This window comes from Siphateles boraxobius, unplaced genomic scaffold, assembly GCF_051911475.1.
Source record: "Siphateles boraxobius isolate OS27281-9 unplaced genomic scaffold, OSU_SipBor_1 130, whole genome shotgun sequence".
In the NCBI taxonomy this organism is placed as follows: domain Eukaryota; kingdom Metazoa; phylum Chordata; class Actinopteri; order Cypriniformes; family Leuciscidae; genus Siphateles; species Siphateles boraxobius.
Window position 1 is genome coordinate 5,050,862 of NW_027508734.1, and position 19,620 is coordinate 5,070,481.

General features: G+C 39.4%; 1 protein-coding gene across 1 annotated transcript in view; it reads right to left on the reverse strand.

Moving 5' to 3' along the window:
• Nucleotides 1-458: 458 nt before the first annotated feature.
• kcnj10a (potassium inwardly rectifying channel subfamily J member 10a) overlaps nucleotides 459-19,620 on the reverse strand; it is a 29,087-nt gene continuing 9,925 nt past the window's right edge. Inside the window, exons 2-6 of the mRNA XM_077227582.1 lie at nucleotides 16,391-16,750; nucleotides 16,087-16,298; nucleotides 14,729-14,860; nucleotides 14,461-14,638; nucleotides 459-4,262 (exon numbers count right to left, since the gene is read on the reverse strand). Coding sequence (XP_077083697.1) covers nucleotides 3,868-4,262; nucleotides 14,461-14,638; nucleotides 14,729-14,860; nucleotides 16,087-16,298; nucleotides 16,391-16,748 — 1,275 coding nt within the window. The 5' untranslated portion in view covers nucleotides 16,749-16,750 and the 3' untranslated portion in view covers nucleotides 459-3,867. The remainder of the gene's footprint in view (nucleotides 4,263-14,460; nucleotides 14,639-14,728; nucleotides 14,861-16,086; nucleotides 16,299-16,390; nucleotides 16,751-19,620) is intronic.

The following is a 19,620-nucleotide window of genomic DNA, read 5'->3' on the forward strand; positions in this document are numbered from 1 at the left end:
ATCTATCTTATCTATCTTTATCTATCTATCTATCTATCTATCTTTATCTATCTATCTAACTATCTATTACATTGACTAAGATATTATAATACAAAATAATCTAATCAGCATAACTGTTTAATAAGTCTTTAAACTGGATTTGCATTCCATAAACAGCGCACATAATTAAATAAACACTGACATGACAGCAAAAACATCAACAAATTTTGAGTAACAATCTTAAGTGTTTGGATTCTCTGTGTGTTCATGTGATTGTTCGCAGTTATGCCATTAAAAGTAAATGTAAAGCGACTTCACCGCAGACGCATCTGCATCACACTTTAATTTTTCATTTTCATGATGAATTTTAGGGAATACACGGCGTGTTTTTACCGTAGTACTCACCTCACAAGAGCAAAGGTGTTGCGAAAGTGATTTAACACTGTCCATTAAGCACACAGAGAAAACCACCGCGCAACTGCTTCAAAACTTCTCATTTATTAAAAACAGTCATTTGAGATCATTAGCAGTTAAAGTGAAAAGTCCAGTTCTGAAAGTGACTAAACAAATGGAAATTCATGAAACAGATGTTTCCTCACAGCCACAGTTAAAGACAGGCAAAATGTGCTTAAGATCAACCAAAGTCATTCTTTATCAACAACCTAAGCCATCTGATATTATAATAATAATAATAATAATAATAATAATGTGTTTTAAGTGTTTTAACAGGGCATTGCTAAGTGGTTTATATCATCAAAAAAGGTTAAATCGCCCATAGCTTATAAAACTAATTTCATAAAACTAATTAGACTTCACCTCAATAATCTGCATGATTTGAAGAGTCATTCATGTATGTAACATGAAAAGTGCAGGACAGATTATGTGTGAAAGTTCAATAAGGTCAGGGATTTGTTCAAATCACAAACAATAACAAAAAACTAACTAATAATAATTATTATTATTATTATTCATAATTCAAAGGCACTTTGACTATATCCATTACTATATTTCAAAATATATTCTTTCCCTCCTCTTCATTCTCTTCACATATAAAACAGACCATGTACAGTTAAGTTGGACCCAAAGAAAATATCAAAAATAAACCCTCCTCCTCGAGTTAAAGTGCTTTTAGTATTGTTAACAAAACATTGCGTTTATTCCAGTGACAAAAGATCAACTATAGGGAGAAAAAAAAATAGATCTTTACCCAAAATAGCTCTATTCTGGCACTGTTAGACACAAGATAAAAATCACATAGATGGATTCCAGTCTCTCAATAAGACACGCACAAGTTATTCACTCTAAATGTTGTACCTTCGCTCTATCATTAACTACAGTACAGTGGTTTAAATATTAAGATTTTTTTCAGTCATGTCTTGCAACCCACCAGTCCATCGTAATCCATACTCCATCTGCAAAAATAGATCGTGTTTATAAAATCAGGTAATGTCCATCAGTGTTTACAGAATAGTTGTTCTTCTCAAAGTGTCTCAAATCTGTGGCATCGCTACTCTTGGCCACAAGGTGGAGAACAAGTCCATCGCAGTGAGCGGCTCCATCACACTGTACGCCGAGCGCTTGTTGCTGTTTTGTCATGAATAAAGCAGCAGATCTATGTTGAATCATCATTTGATTCCACATGGTCTAATAGTTTAGTAGTTTACAGTATTTTATGTCTGCGACTATGTTCGGAAAGGATCACCAGGATATGTGCCTACTGTATGCACTGCATGCTTATTTTTAAAAGTAGCATGTTAATTGATGTGCATTCTGCAGTCATGAGCATTTCAAATAGTAGTGTTGTCAAATGACCTCATCACATTATGCATTTAATTCAGCGAGATATTGCTGAAAACAATTAACATGCTTTATTTTGCCTTTTTAATTGCATTTTTATAGGCCTATAACTTCTGGCAGTCCTAAAAAAAAAAGGTTGAAAAATAAGGTTCCTCAAAAGGTGCATAGAGACTAGCTTCACACTACAAGCAGCTTTCGGTAAAATGATAAAAATCATGCTTGCGCTACAGTTCTGAGATCAAAAGGCATGTTCGACTCGAAGTCAAACACATATTATTTCAAGTGAACTGCATTGTGGGATACATATCCAAGCGTGCTCTGGTTCTGTTCTGGGTGCATCTTAGGGTGCGTTTACACAACAGTTTTTAACTAAAAACGGAAAACTTTTCATTCGTTTCCGCCGATATTTACATGACAATAGTGTTTTGGGGGCCTGAAAACGCAAACTTTCGAAAACGTGATTCAAACTGCACGTTTTTGAAAATGATAATATAATCGTCTCCGTGTAAACTACAAAAATGTGAATTCGTGAAAACGGTGACATCATGCACATGTGATGTCTATAGAAATGTAGTGTTTCTTTACAAAGTGACATCGCCATCTATTGGCCTGGCAGCAGAATACAGCGTCTTTATTAATCGTTTTCTCAGATCCGTGTGAACGGGGAACGTTTTGACAACGTTGTCGTCTGTACGTGAAAAACACAAAGGAAAAACGTTTCCGTTTTTTGTACATCGTTGTCATGTAAACGGCATACCCTCAATCAGTTACCTAAAGCTCCCGAGCTTGTGAAACAGTATAGGACCCTAAGTAACTTACACATTGGGACAGTAGCTGTGTTCGAAATCACCACCTATACCCTCATTCACTATTCCTTCCATTACTCCACTAATATAGTCCACTTGACGGAGTGAATGAAAACGAGTGAGTGAATTCGGACACTGAGTGCCAGAAGGGCTGCCGCTCTTGCATAGTTTGTGGTTGCTGTTTAATAATCATATAAAACTTAGCAAACTGGCAGCTCCAGCAGTAATAAAAATATTTATCTTAAATTATGGCATGGAAACTATGTATAAACCTTAATTAAACTATTTAATAATCAATTAAAAAGGAATTTATACCTGTATGATAATATGCTGGACCAGCGCAGCGCCATCTTCTGGTCAGAATCGGGAATTGATTTGACGCACAAATCTCACAGTGCATTATTGGTATTCTCTAGCCGTTGAGCGTACATCCGTTGTAAACTTGTTGTTGCGGTGCATTATGGGATTGAATGAGTGCACTCGATAACGTCCACTATGGTTTCAGACACCACTACAAATGGCCGCTCCCTCACACAGTGCCCTAATTAAGGGTATAGGGGACTCCCTGATCAGTTCCTGACTACTGAACTAGGGAGCTGATTGAGACGCACCCACCAGGCTAGAAAAACGTTCCTGGGGCGCATGATGTGGCGCATGACCAAATGAACCATCCGGTGAGTGCGGTAAAATATGAATAACGTAGGCCTACAACCGCCTACCCTAAACCTAACCAATAGTGTGAGAAAAAGCAAACATGTGGTACAAGCGTATTTGCTGAATCATCAGAAAAGCCACACATATGAGGCTGATTAAGTGATGCAAACATCAAAATGTATCCGTTTACAAATCAAGTACTATGGTAAAGGTGTTTTTACGTGGTTACATAGTACTGTGCAAGGAACTGTGCAAAAATAAGTCTTTATAAATGGATAATCTGCCCCTGTAATCATAATTTACGTGAAAAGGAATCAAATTTGTGTCATTTGTGTTCTATTCATAGAGAAAACGGTCATGCTGTGCACAGTTTTCTGCAGAAACAGCAAGAGTAGTATGCTAGTGTGCTCTTCCGAACATAGTCGCTCTCTTTTCTCTTCTCTATTTCATGCTTGCATGCCAGTGTATTTCAGCGCTAGCCAACTGTGCTGGCACGCTACCTAGTAAAACAGGTAAGCTCAGTGGCATTGAGAAAAAAAAAGTTGGCTAACGCTGAATCAAACGAGTACTCAAGCAGTTTATCTCCATCAGATCCCTTTCTCAGTCATTCATCCAAGCTGCTTTTCTCTCTCTAGACGTTACTAATGCGGACGCTATGCTGGTCTCGGACACGCCCCCTTTCCCGCCCCCTTTCCTCCCGGTAGCTCTCCTCCAATCGCATCTTCTCCGTGTCATGGTCTCCGCTGCCGCTGCCTTGATGTTGCGGAGACTGTGTGCTGGGAGGCGGGGTTTGTTTAAAAACGGGCGGGGTCTTGGTCTTGGCAACCTTGTCAAAAAAGGCAAAATCTGCTACATACTTTCCGGATGGAGAGAGGGAGACGACTGGGGGGAACTCGTAGCCCCACAGGATCTCGTCGGGCAGGTAAGAGGTGCGCACCTGGCATGTGGCCGAGGTCGGCTCTACGGTAGCGCTCATGATCACAAGCAACTCAAAGTCAGCCATCTCTGGATCTGTCCATCCACCACCTTAGAAGGAAAGATACGCAGAGAATCAGACTTACAGTGGCGTACAGTTCACTTCATCCCATGCTGTTATAAACCTGTATGAGTTTCTTTCAGGATGGCGACTGAAAACGTCCCTCTGTGGCGAAGCTCTCATATCATAAGCAGACTTGCTCCGTCATCAATAGCAGTTTTTAGGGAGTTTAACATCCCATGTTTCATTACATGCATATTCATAAAATGCATATTCTTAAAAAGACAAAAGTCAACAGGTTTAGAAAAAACATGGGGGTGAATAAAGGATGACAGCATTTTTATTTCTGGGTGCATGATTCCTTTAAAACTAAGAAAGCATTTCACAAAATTTTCAAAAGATGTGCATAAAGTCCTTTACAATAAAATCTGGCACCATGCACACACTTTGCATCAAAACAGACAGCAGCAAGACATGTAGATAGTTTAACACAGTTCAGAAAAATGTGTGAAAAAATGGTGTGCAAGGAAACTTATGGCTCATACCAGCAGAAATACAAATGCCTTCAATCATAAACATGCCATTCACACACACACACACACACACACACACACACACACACACACACACACACACACACACACACACACACACACACACACACACACACCTGCATCAACATCCCACATTCAGAGCAAGAGACTGTCATCTGTGAAAACAGTCTCTCCTTTAACCCAGAGCCAGTTCTGCATTCTGGGAGCAAAAAACATGGGGTTTCGTAATCCACAAACACATAAGATCACTTCATCATGCTCACAAACATTTGGAAAAGTGTGTTTCTGGAATGCATACACATTCATACACAATAATATATCCAATGCATAAACGTATTTGAACACTTAGGTCACACTTATACATGTCATTGCATCAGATATTGCATTATAAATATTGAGTAACTAAATATCATTATTTTACAGAAAGAAATTGGAAGAAATTATCTATTTCAGAGACAGAAGTTTGTAAGATCTGTGTTGTATTAGTGTTAATGCTAAAACAACAGATGCCAAATGATGTGATATTTTCTAATGCAATGACGTTCAGATGGTTTAGGGCCAGTATGCATAGACAGAAGCATCACATATAACATAAATGCTCATAAATTCAAAGCATACTGGCTAATTGATATGAATACATTGCCGTGTTCATTATGAGTTTGGTGTCGTTCACACACTGATCATGGCAGAACTCAGTGGAAAGAGCCTCAGGGGATGTCAGTGTGTTTTCTAGCAGATATGATGTGGTGTTTAATGTGTTTGAGGAAAAGAGACAATTATATATGGGTCATTCCTTACATTGCATTTTCACGTCCCCATTAAATATGATACTGAATAAAGGAAGAAAATTGTATTAGTTACTTTTCTTCTATTATAGTATCATAAATAAGTTAACAATAAATGCCTAATACACTAAAATGCACTAATTTGACATGAAAAGCTGTTTATTTATTAAGATATTTTTCAGTATATCAATATTTTCACTGCATGGACAATAGTAGGAGGAACATTTTTCAAAACTTTGCATTTTGCATTGCACAGAGGAAAGAAAGTGACAGGTTTGGAACGACATGAGGGGGAGTGAATGATGAAATAATGTTTTCAAATGATATGATATGTAAACAGAAGCTCAAACGTGTGCGTGACGCACGAGAACCAATAAGGTGTGTTCTAGCATGTGATGAACACACAAGCGCAAGGCTTTATATGTGAATAAAATAAATACAATAAATCTGTTCATATCTCTGTACAAGACTCGGATTAAACAGATTCATTAAGGTCGATTCAACACCTTTATGACTTTTTTGGATCTTCTCAATTTTGTTTACCTGAACTATCAATGAAGAGACAGAAACCTTTCAGGTTTTATTAAAAAATACATCTTAACTTAACTTGTGTTTCGAAGATTAACCAAAATCTTATGGGTTTGGAATGACATAAGGGTGAATGATGACAGGATTAAAATTTTTGGGTGAGGTAAGGTCATTTTTCCAGCTATTATTTCTATTTGTGCATCTCTAATTTGATACTACACACTCTTTGCATACACCTCAGCAGGGACTCAAACATGGCATGACATGAGTGATTGTCCTGTTCATATGGCTTTAAGCTCCCGCAAGCAGAGGCCCGTGTCTCTCCTCCTCAGCCTCTTACACAAACACAATGCCACATTCAGCAGACGGGCACACTGTGCATTTAGGCTTTTTTTTACTATAGATTCACACACACACTGTGGGCACACATCCACACACATACGTTTACACACAGCCACTCATGCATTTATAGATTTAGACTGTAACGCAGCGACACGCTTTCAAACACGTTTTTAAAACCGGTGCCAGTTCTTCTTTGAGCTCCATTCATGTGCAAATGCACTTCCATGGGAGCATTGTGAGTAGCTATTTCTACTTCATATTAAAGCTGCAGTAGGGAGTTTTGAGAAAATGTTGACTTAGCCTTAAAATTTGAACAAGCACAACTTACAGGTCCAACCCCCTTGCTCTCTGCTACGCTACAGCCCTCCCTCCACAGCTCCTCCCTCCACAGCTCCTCCCCCACAGCTCCTCCCTCCACAGCTCCACCCCCCACAGCTCCTCCCTCCACAGCTCCTCCCTCCACAGCTCCTCCTCCACAGCTCCTCCCTCCACAGCTCCTCCCTCCACAGCTCCTCCCTCCACAGCTCCTCCCCCACAGCTCCTCCCCCACAGCTCCTCCCCCAGAGCTCCTCCCCCAGAGCTCCTCCCTCCACAGCTCCTCCCTCCACAGCTCCTCCCTCCACAGCTCCTCCCCCACAGCTCCTCCCCCACAGCTCCTCCCCCAGAGCTCCTCCCCCACAGCTCCTCCCTCCACAGCTCCTCCCCCACAGCTCCTCCCCCACAGCTCCTCCCCCACAGCTCCTCCCCCACAGCTCCTCCCCCACAGCTCCTCCCCCACAGCGGAGCCTGCCCGGAACGCGCAGGCAAGTAAGCAGGACCACCGATGACGGCGGATTATAAAGTTATGGAACATTCACTAATAGGGACGAAACATCAACAATATGCTTTACATTGACTATGGCCTGCCCATACTTTGACTACAAGCTTGGTCCTCAAATCATTATGTATTTTGCAATACATGTAACTTTATAACGTTGCACTCTTTCTATAAATTATAGCTAGTAAGACAACGTTAAAGGATTAGTTCACTTTTAAAAAAACTTTTGCTGATAATTTACTCACCCCCATGTCATCCAAGATGTCCATGTCTTTCTTTCTTCAGTCGAAAAGAAATTAAGGTTTTTGATGAAAACATTCCAGGCTTTTTCTCCATATAATGGACTTCAATAGGACACAAACGTTTCAAGGACCAAATTACAGTTTCAGTGCAGCTTCAAAGGGCTTTAACCAGACGATGCATAAGGGTCTTATCTAGCGAAACGATCGGTCATTTCAAAAATAAATAAAAAACTTTACGTTTTATAAGCACAAATGCTCGCCTTGCTCTGTTCTGTGATGCACGTTCGTGATCCTGTTCGAACTCGTTCATCAAAACGAACAAATCTTTTTTTGAGTCATTTCGTTCCTTGAATGAACGAAATGACTCTGGAAAAGACTCGTTCAAAATGAACAAATCTTTTTTCGAGTCATTTCGTTCGTCGAATGACCGAAATGACTCGAAAAAAGATTCGTTCATTTGGATGAACGAGTTCGAACAGGAGAGTCACGAACGACGGTACGCGCTCGCGCTGTGAAAGAGAGGGGTGATCAGCGCGTACACGAGTGTGATTGACACTGCTAAGACATTCCTCCTGACTCTGATTGGTTGTTTCTGACCGGGAGCGGTGTATTTCTGCAAATGGCAATAGGACCACAGGGAGTAGCCAGAGGAGCTTGATTTTTTCACAGATTATTCTGTGAAATAATTCACATAATAATAATTCGCCTTGCTCTGCTCTGTTTTCGAAATGACTCGAAAAAAGATTTGTTAATTTTGAACGAGTCTTTTTTCCAGTCATTTCGTTCATTCAACGAACGAAATGACTCAAAAAAAGATTTGTTCATTTTCTGATCACAGAACAGAGCAAGGCGAGCATTTGTGCTTATAAAACTTAAACCTTTTTATTTATTTTTGAAATGACCGATCGTTTCGCAAGATAAGACCCTTATTTATCGTCTGGTGTTGTTTAAAGCCATTTGAAGCTGCACTGAAACTGTCATTTGGACCTTGGACCGTTTGGTACCCGAAGAAGTCCATTATATGGAGAAAAATCCTAGAATGTTTTCATCAAAAACCTTAATTTCTTTTCGACTGAAGAGAGAAAGACATGGACATGTTGGATGACATGGGGATGAGTAAATTATCAGCAAAAGTTTTTTAAAAAGTGAACTACTCCTTTAATGTTACGGTCGACATACAAAAACAGAGTCATTTCTAGTTTAATAAGATGCCACGGGAATTCATCAAGAGTTTCATTTGGATTAGGTAGCATTAGGCATAAGAGGGGTCTATTAAGTATAACCCTATACCATATAATCCTACTACAGTCAATTACACTTGGGCGATTTGGCTAGACTACAGACCCGATGAGAAACAAGCATTGAGAAAGACACTATAAACAAATACACAAGGAGATGCACGTACAGGAAAACCCATAGACGTACGAGATGAGAGTCGTATTCAGTGCAAACACGGGGACCGGAGGGTCTGATAGCTTGGGCCCTCGATGGGGTAAAGACTGGGACCGTAACTGGATCCACGACCTGCGTGTCAGCACCAAGAACTGGGCTGCTTTGTGCTTCTAATGAGACGCTCTGGCACGCTCTCATACACGCATTCCGGCCAAAGACAGAGAATGTATAAAAGAAAGAGGGATGGGGGACTGATAAAGCTACGTCTGCAGAGAAAGTGAATGGGGAGGGGGGGTTAAAGAGGGAAAATGAGATGGAGGGAGGAAGAGGAGACATGAGAAATGCAGCTCATCTGCCAATAATAGAAACCCCAAGTTCCTGTAAACATGCCCCCCCTCACCTAAGCCATTATTACATTTTCTACAACTCACGCTAAAACTTTGTGTTTGCTGCAGAGAGGACGTGAAATCTGCTTCTGTCTTTTAACCTCCAATAATTCAATTAAAATTTCCGCAGTGTTTCCCACAAAGGATTTCTATAATTCCCAAACTCAAAAAACCCAGTCTTCCTGTTTGACCAGCTGACAAATGCCCAAAAATCCATTAAAAGCCATCAAAACACATCAATAGGCAGCTTGGCCAGGCTGCTAGAAGCTGTTATTTTCCTGCATGGTTGTGATTTTTACCTTAAATCCTGCAAAGACTAATTTAGCGTTCACGTAGCTAATGGATAAAATACCTTCAAACATCTTGTTTCATAATGCAGGGAGCTCTGTTGGTCACCAAAACACCTGAGACATTTAGTCTCATTATCACTGGATTTGAAGGTGCCTCAATACATGATTACAGTTGCATCAACAAAAAAAAACTGTTTCTTGGCTGATCACTTCTGATGCTGGTTGTTTCTGATTGCCAAAGTGCTATTATTATTGCTTAAACTTAAGCCAGGTGAAGACTGTGCGATTTTGGCCATGATTTGACCGTCTGAAACAAGTTTTGGAAATCCTAAAACATTCCTCTGATCCTAGGCCAAAATATGAAGTCTTTGATGGTTAGTTTGACATTTTCACCGAAAGCCGATTAATGTCCGCTGCGATCAAATTTTACCTCAGACGAAATTCTGGCAGAGTCAGACGATCTTGCAGTGTGACTTCTCGTACGACGACCATCAAATTGTCTTCGTTTTTCAAGACAAGGCATGACCCAAAGTAACGTTAGAGTTTTCTTTGTAGAAACCAATTTAATCCTGCGTGTAACGCGCAGCTCACGTTGAACGAACGCACCATTGATTGATGATGTAAAACTCCGGACAAGTTTTCTTGCGTGTGTCCGTTTTTAACACGCCTTGATCACCATACAGTCTGACATTAATGACAACTGAGATCTTACAGTGCAACATGGCTAACAGCGATAATCATGTTCGTACAGTCTGACATTAATGACAACTGAGATCTTACAGTGCCACATGGCTAACAGCGATAATCATGTTCGTACAGTCTGACATTAATGACAACTGAGATCTTACAGTGCGACATGGCTAACAGCGATAATCATGTTCGTACAGTCTGACATTAATGACAACTGAGATCTTACAGTGCGACATGGCTAACAGCGATAATCATGTTCGTACAGTCTGACAAGCATCAGTCGTAAAGGACTATGATAAATCGCACAGTGTGATCCGGCTTTAGTAGAGTTAAATCAAGTGTACACGATTTTGGCCATGATTTGGCCATCTGAGACTAATTTTGTGAATCCTAAAGGATTCCTCTGATCCTAGGCCAAAATCTGAAATCTTTAATTGCTAGTTTGACATGCTCACCGACAGCCGATTATGACCATTGCAGTCAGATTTGACCTCAGATGAAATTCTGCCAGAGTCAGAAGATTTAAGACACTGTCCTGCAGTGTGGCTTCTACGACAACAACGTCAAATAAAAAACCAATAGTAGCACAGAAACTGATGATGAAATTACTGCAACAACAACAAACCACCACTTGCTGCACACATCAGCTTCGTTTTTTTTTTTCCTTTTCAAGAAAAGTCAATTTTAACCCAAGAGATTGTTTTTGTTTGCTATTCATGTAAATGCAGCTAACCGGCACCGAAAGAGTCACGGATTGACGATGTAAAACTACGAGTTCTCTTTCGCGCTTGAACGAACATCAACACACACAATTAAGCCAAAATGTCATTTGTCGAGTATCTTCATAACACAAGAGCAGTCTTATGATGGACATAAAGAGTTGTGACTCGTGAGAGAATGAGGCGCGTGTGAGATCCGCGTCTCTGTCCACAGCGGCTGCTCTTAAAGGGCCAGCTACCAATAAAGTGTTCTGTCAGTAAAGTTAATGAAAGAACAAAGGGAACAGAGAAAATTACTCACTGCTCTTGACTAAAGAACTTGTGTAGCTTTAATAAGGAGTAGTCTATATATAATTTATAATTTATGCTGCGCAGACTGTTTGATAACTTTATTCAATTTCTGTATATGTCCTACCTGTTAGACAGTTCATTTTTATCCAAACATCAATGGCTTATTGATCATTATAGGTGTTATCAATCATTTAGTTGTTATTGCTAATTTCAGAATTATCACTAATCTGTGTGTGCATTTGGTTTAGAACCAAACAAGTTGACTCATGAAACCATTTGTTTATTATATCGCAATCGCATATCACAACCGCAATATTGATCTCAATAATAGGAATATGACATTTTCCCCAAATCGTGCAGCCCTAGATAAAATTATAAATCTTTACCCGGACAAGTGACTTTTGTGCATGGACAAGTGAAACATAAATTTACTTGTCCGAAGGACAAGTGCCTCAAAAAGTTAATGTCAAGCCCTGAATAGGATTTCTTTTAATTTTTAATTACATGTATAAAGGTACTACAAACTGAATTGTTATACACTCTTTCGTAATTGTATAAAACTATAATATTTTGTCCATGCAACCTAGCTTTATTGTAAATTAATAAAATTACCATCACCTTCATTGAGTCCACTATGTTTTCTAACTGACACGCCTCCAACTCATAAACTCAGTGCTCAAAGAAAGTGTTTCCCACTCACAATTATGGCGTCGTGGTTCCTTTCATTTGTGTTCAACTTCTAAATACAATCTATCCGACATGACTTGAACACACCATTACATTTTGACTTGGGCCAGCAAGCAAAAACCCAGAACACCACTAACAATTCCCAAATCAACTGCATAGCAACACCCTAGCAACACCCTAGAATCGAGGCAGCAAGTTTTGCACAGGCAAACACTAAATGCACAAATCTAGTTCACGTTTACTCTCATGATTAATCAAGTAGAGGCAAAGTGGAAACATAAATTGAGCCAGCTCCGCGCACTTGATTCAGGTGTGAAGTGTCAGTGGAAACAGGGCACCAGCGTTTGCTCAAAGTGCCAGAACTCCTCGATCTTTCTGCCTGCAGCGTGACCTCAGCACTGAAACAGAGCTTCTCTGATGTCTTTGACACCTCTCCCCACACTGCTGTTTCACATTTCTCTCGTGCAGCTCTCTATCCTCAGAGAAACTCTGCTGGAGACGAAACACGCTGTCCCTGTTCTCAGGTGTATCCTACTGACAGTTTTCATCTGCCACCATGGCTAGTCACCTTTCCACTCCCACACAAAGAAGCTCAAATTAGTCTAAGCTAAAATACGTTCATGCATTTGACAGATGCTTTTATCGAACAAAATTTATATTGCATTCACAGTATACATTTGATCAGTTCATGCATACCCTGATAGTCAAATCCATGCTCTACTTTTTGAGCATCAGGAATCTCAAAGATGTTGGTGTAACCCCTCCGGTTCTACTCGAGGAGGATTCAAACCAGCATTTCCGGCATGGGAGGTGTGTGCGCTAACAAGGAATCAGGGGAATGACGTTTACTCACACAGGTTTACTCAACCGCCGCTACACTCACCCCCCTAAACCTCACTCCCATCCGGGTCACGGCACCAATGTAACCCCTCCGGTTCTACTCGAGGAGGATTCAAACCAGCATTTCAAGCATGGGAGGTGTGTGCGCTAACAAGGAATCAGGGGAATGACGTTTACTCACACAGGTTTACTCAACCGCCGCTACACTCACCCCCCTAAACCTCACTCCCATCCGGGTCACGGCACCAATGTAACCCCTCCGGTTCTACTCGCACCACGACGAGGGGTCATTTGAATCTGCGTTTCTGGTAGGGCTGTCACGATTCCTCGATTAAATTCAAGTACTCAATTAAAAAAAATCTTTGATTGCAATTTACCTGTGTCGAGTAACCGGCAAAAAAACGAAAGTGGCGCGTTCCACGGATGAGAATCCATAAACCGCGTTATTAGACCGTTTTATATGCTTTAATATAAGCTATTTATATACGCTTTAATCATTTACATGCGTGTTGGTTACGTGCGTCTCAAAACGGCTTCGCTCACAGAAGCAGCTCCACATGAACTGTTATCATTTACATGCATTGAACGAGTCTCAAACTCCATCTCTGCATATGCTGTGAGTTTGGGTTGCTTATAACGTTCATCTGGGAACGGAATGTGCACCATTTCATCAGGTTTGTAAGGTGAATTGTTTATAAACCTACGCCAACACGGGAGAATACATCAATATGTTTCTAAATATGCAAACTGTTCTTTGTAATTTCAAAATAAAAATCTGAGTTTGCATGTTTTGATGTCCACATTTTCTTATTCATGAAATTACAGTGGCTGTCGCATTTCTATTTAAAAGAAGTTGCATTTAACATGTAAAGAAGTTGAAGTAACATTTTAATTAAATATCGTTTAGCCGAGAATTAACCAGGATTTGATCAACTGTAAAGTGTAACAACACCAGGTTATTGGAACCCTCTGCAGGAATTTGTTATAATACATAATATACATAAGTTGATTGTCTATATTATGTATATTATATTTTCCATACTAACGGTGTTTTTCTATAAAACTATAATATGATTTTTGCAACAATTATTATTGCCTCATTGTAATTATTTATATATGTATTTTAAGTCATTTTAAAGGGAATTTTTTGCTTAGATCTATTTTTATTACCACAAAAAAATATCTGATTACCCGATTAATCGTCAAAATAATCGACAAATTACACGATTACCAAAATAAATGTTAGTGACTAGCCATTTTGGTGCCCTGAGCATAATTCCTTTATGATGTATCCCAATAAATGGGAGGCAGGTGCGCTAACAAGGACACTAAACACAGCAGTCACCTGTCACTAGGGCACCTCATGAGGTCAGGGGAATGAGGTTTACCTGCACATCTCTTACTAGCTGGCCTTCACTACATTAGCAACACCACACCTTTGGTCGTCACCTAAGGTTGCACCAGCTGAAATGGTGCCTCTTCTGTCTTACACTTACACAGTTGGCAGATGCTTGACCCAAGACCTAGTTGAGCTACACAGATACCAGCTCAACTTCCATTAAAAAGTAAGGAATATGTTTTCGGATGGGACGGATCTAGGCTTAGGCTTCCATACTGCATTTTGGGATTCCAACATCATAACATTTTATTGTTCTAATAACTCTAGTTCTTCAAGGCTTGCATACCTTTGGCGGCCCAGGCCCGCATTGGGCTGTTGTCATCTATTATGTGGTAGAAAGTGAGGGGCAGAATGAGGAAGGGACTGTCGCTGGACGTGTCCACTTGAAAGGCTACATTCCTCTGGTCCAGGCGTACTGTCTCACCCTCTTTAGTCACTGACGTCTGCAGGAGCTTACCTGTCACCTGAGAAATCAGAGATATGAGGAGCTGCACGTATACGATGAATATGAGATTCACTATGATTTCCTCAGAATTTGACAGAGATGTGTTTACCTGGCAGCCCAGAAGGAGACTCTTGCGCATGTTAGCGACACGGATCATGAGACAAGGTCGGCCCTCGTGATTGGCCACCACAGCATGCTGACTGAACTTTACCGTCTCACCACGTTTTTTCGGCCGAGCTACCTATATATCACAGAATAAGTGTACATTTTAAATCAGATATTGATCCAGATCTAGTCATTGATTTAGTTTCGGTTAATTGCAATAAAACCTAAAAAATCACAATATGGCTTAGTGCAATTATCAAATTAAATTAAATTAAATACACATATGCAGTGTTTGCAGAGTAAAGTACAGTAATAATAATAATTATAAAATTATTATTACTACTATTATATTTTCTTAAATATTTATATACTTCAATTAAATTATTATTTCATATTTTATATAATTATATATATATTATTAATAATAATAATTATTAATAATATTATCATATTGATATATAAATCACAAAATCTTTGAACAAATTGTGCAGCTCTACAAACAAGAACCGCAAACCTACAGTTTTTTGTTAAATCAAGAAAAATATCAACTCTATTTCTTTTCCAGTGCCAGAGCTCTTAAAGGGATAGCAATTGTAATTTTACTGTTGTTCTGTAAGATAAAATAAATTAAAAATGATTACGTAAAAAGTTATAATTATTGTTATTATTATTATTGTTATTATTATTATTATTATTATTATTATTATTAATTTGTTTTTTCTTCATTTTTGTCTTTAGCTGATTAAAAAAAGCGATACACGGGTAGTAGAACGAAAAAAGGGCAGGAACTTAAAAGTTGAACTTTTAACTTGAGCACAGCATTTTGAGGCATGTGATCAGCTAATAAGAAAAAGAAAAAAAACTAATAAATAATAATAATAACAATAATAATAATTATTTTATTTTATTTTACAGAACAACGGTAAAATTACAATACTAACATTATTTGTCTTCATTTCTTTGCTTTCAAACGTTAAACCATTGTGCTTTTATTTTGGCGGGAAACCGCAGGGAGATCTTACGATTCTCTTTGTTGACAACAACAGATTAATAAATGATTCTCATAACCAATTTGGGAAAATAGTTGGCGTATGTTGACGTATGGCCCATTCCCCCTTGTTTTTATCTGATTTACGCAATTCACGTCTGTCATACTTTTAAGGTTGGAAAATACGTATAAATGCGGAAAATTCACATCCCTGGTTTTTAGGAAGCTGTGTCATGCACCAGATGCTGCAAAAGACGTGAGACGCGAGTGCAATGGTTAAAGACGTCCGTCTAAGGCATTTACATTAAAAAACATGACAATGTGACTGAAATGACAACTAAAGTACTGTGTGGTTACCCAAATTTTAGTTGTACCTTAGCAAGGAAGGTTCCAGTGATGAAGATTTCCATCACCATAGTGATGACAAGCTGGACAATAAGCAGGATGATGGCAAGCGGACATTCCTCAGTGATGCAGCGAAAGCCGTAACCGATCGTAGTTTGCGATTCCAGGGAGAAAAGAAACGCTCCCGTCAGAGTTTGGACCTGCATCACACACGGCGTGTGATTGGATGGAGGGTCAAACTCTGGTGAGGAAGGACAAGACCCAGAAATAGCAACGACACAATATCATATTAATATTTATGTACATAAAATGTGATTTGAGGAGCATCCTCACCTAGTAAATCTCCATGCAAGAGTGCCACTAAGTACCACAGCACTCCAAAGACAAACCAGGTGCCAGCGAAGGTGGCGGAAAACAGGAAAAGCTTGTAGCGCCACTGCATGTCCAGAAAGGTCGTCCACAGGTCACGCAGGTAAAGCGCCCCAAGGCCGCTGACGTGTTCGATGCGAACATTGCTCCGGCCATCTTTAGATAGCACCCGTCGACGACGCCTCAACGCCGCAGGTTCGTTTCCTGGTGAAGCCCCACCTCCTCCGCCCAGGAGTGGCTTTAGGACGTCTGTCTGAGTCTGGGAGTGGCAAACCTTCTGAGGGGAGGGGCTACGGGAGGAAGGGGGCGTGGCTGAGGTCATAGCTAGGTGGGAAGAGAGACATGCTTTAAAGCAGTGGTCTCAAACTCAATTCATAGAGGACCACAGCTCTGCACAGTTTAGCTCCAACCAGCTCAAACTCACACCTGCAAGGAAGTTTCTAGCAATCCTGAAGACCTTGATAAGCTGAATCAGGTGTGTTTGATTAGGGTTGGAGCAAAACTGTGCAGAGCTCTGGCCCTCCAGGAATTGAGTTTGAGACCACTGTCCACTGTGGACCACTGACCACTTATTTATAACTCAGAGTATAAAAGTCTACAAATTAACTCCTTTAAAAATGTATTTATGTATGTAATTTTAACTGTAAAAGACTGCAGAATGCGAAAGTAAAATTCTTGCTAATTGGTTAATATATGGAGAAAAACAGTAATAGACCTAATCATATATTTTGTGTTAATATATCAAAAATATTTGGAAGTAAACAGAACAAATCAACTTATAATTTACAGTGAAAAACCGTAAACTGCTTTAATTGAAAAATTGTAAATTGAAAAAAGACTAAATAGTTTATTTATAACTCTGAGTATAAGATTCTGCTTTTATACTGAGTTTGCTAGTAAAGTCCCCCTGTGTTAAAAATCCAGCTTTTAATGTTGTTTATATGTCTATGTGGTGTTTTTAATATGCTTTAAGACAAACCATGTGTAAATTCATAAGTCGACAGCATTGCTGAGTATTTTCTCCTTAAAACTGCAGTGAACCAAAGACAGTCTCAAAAACACGGTTTGTAATCGCTGGTGTTTCTCACGTCACAAACTACCTTTTAACCAATCAGATCAACGTGTGATCGTCAACGAGTGGATCTCTGAGCTGTGTGAGTGAGTGGAGGCGGGGCTCATTTGCATATTTATAGAACCGCGTATACTAAATGAGCCAAGGGTGTAGAGTTACATTCAAAGCTATTTTAAGGCATGAAGAAATGTTTTTCAAGGAAAAAATGTTTTCATATGTTATTTTGATGATCAAATATGAGTTTTAAGGAATAAAATGATTGACTACAGGGGGACTTTAACTCCTTTAAAAAATATAGCTAACATTGATAGATGGTGAAGTTGTTCATCTAAAACTAGAAAAAGATTGCTAAAGCTTTAGGCCCACTGGTCGTGACGTGAAAACGATACAGACTGTAATTTGGTTAATTTTCAATTATGCAAGTAACATGTTTTTCTGTGACAAACACTGCGATGAGCAGACAATGATCAACAGCTAATAATGTTACCTCATAAAAGCGACTCTTTCACAATTAGAGTTCAACGGCATGAGTTTTACATTTTACAATCTCTCGATGAAGCAATCTATTCACCATATTAAACAGCCACTTCATAGCACAATAAAGTCATTACAAACATAGTGTACTTTTTTACTCACAATTAAAGTGTAAAATGACAGTCAACATGGCAGGTTTTCATTAAAGACATTAAAAAATAATATTTTGCAGAAAGAAAATATAACAGTGTTTGGTAACACTTTATTTTACAGTGTCCTTGTTACATATGTTACATGTACATACTATAGTAATTACAGTAAATTATGCATAATTACATGTAACTAACCCTCAACCAAATCCTAATCCTACACTAACCCTTTAGTAAGTACATGTAGTTGCTTAATATAACTCAGTACATACAAATAAAGTGTAACCCAGTGTTTTGCATTGTGGCATTATTTTCAAGACAATTAAGCATGTTTATCTTAATTGTTTTAGAATGTAATGTGTCTGGTATTGCCATCTCCTCATTATTTTCAATGATTTTCTTTTATGCAATACATTTTCTTTAATGCAAGAAAATGTCATGTTAAAAACAGTTAATGTTTTATGTTTTTAGAGCTATTTGCGGGGTAAAATCTCTTTGTTTGAGTGTTCACTGTTGAGGTTTTGCTGTTATAACAAGTATATTGCAGCAATACTATTATGATCTTTCAGTTTCCGTTTCATATTGCCGTTTATACTTTGCTAATAATTCCACTATTTTCTCTCATTTATCTGGGGAGCATTGGACGTTATCAGATGGGACTCAGTAAGTTACAAAAACCACTAATATCAAGTTACTCTGACATAAAAAGTAGTTCTTTTAACGAATGAACAGATCCAACAATAATCGTCCCTGTTCGAAACCTGTCACCTTATCGTCTTCTGTAAAAACTGGGTCGTTTCGTAGCATTATAGAAGAAATGTCACATGGGAAGAGAGAGGGCTCTATCTCTTATCTGAGCTCTTTCTGAAAGAAGTGCATCGTCCAAGTAAAGAGAGACACATTAGGGACACATTAGAGCCGAAACGGGTAAAGCAGCTTTCTCAGCGATCTTTATCATGGACACGTGAGCGCATCCTTCTCTCCCGAGGATTATGTGTGCCAGAAAGGGGTACAGGGCCGGGTTTGAGGGGCCAACCGACTGTGGTGGTCCGTTACTCTTCCTTGACTCTACATTCAGACCCTCCAGCTGCCCAAGCGCATTAAATGCCCCTCATTCACACAGTGGAAGCAGCTGCCCTCTCTCATTTAAAGGCCAGTCGTCAATGCAGACCGACTCACATGCTGAGCTCGCTTGAAAAAAGGCCGACTTATTCACCAAAAACACAAAACTGCGGGAAGGATTTAGAGATGGAAAGAACACCACAATATTATTCCCTGCATTACACTGAGGATGACGTTTCCCAAACGGTCACCTTTAGAAACTTAGTTTCAAAGTAGATCCAAGGGTTTCCAATGGTTCACTCACTTCTTCTACGGCTCTAGCTCCCACGTTGTGTGTGTGCAAGTCAAACACTGTCTATCTGGATGTTGTTCAACCCAAATTTAAGCTTCACAACCCAATCATGCACCAGTCAAGAACCAATATCATAGCAGACACT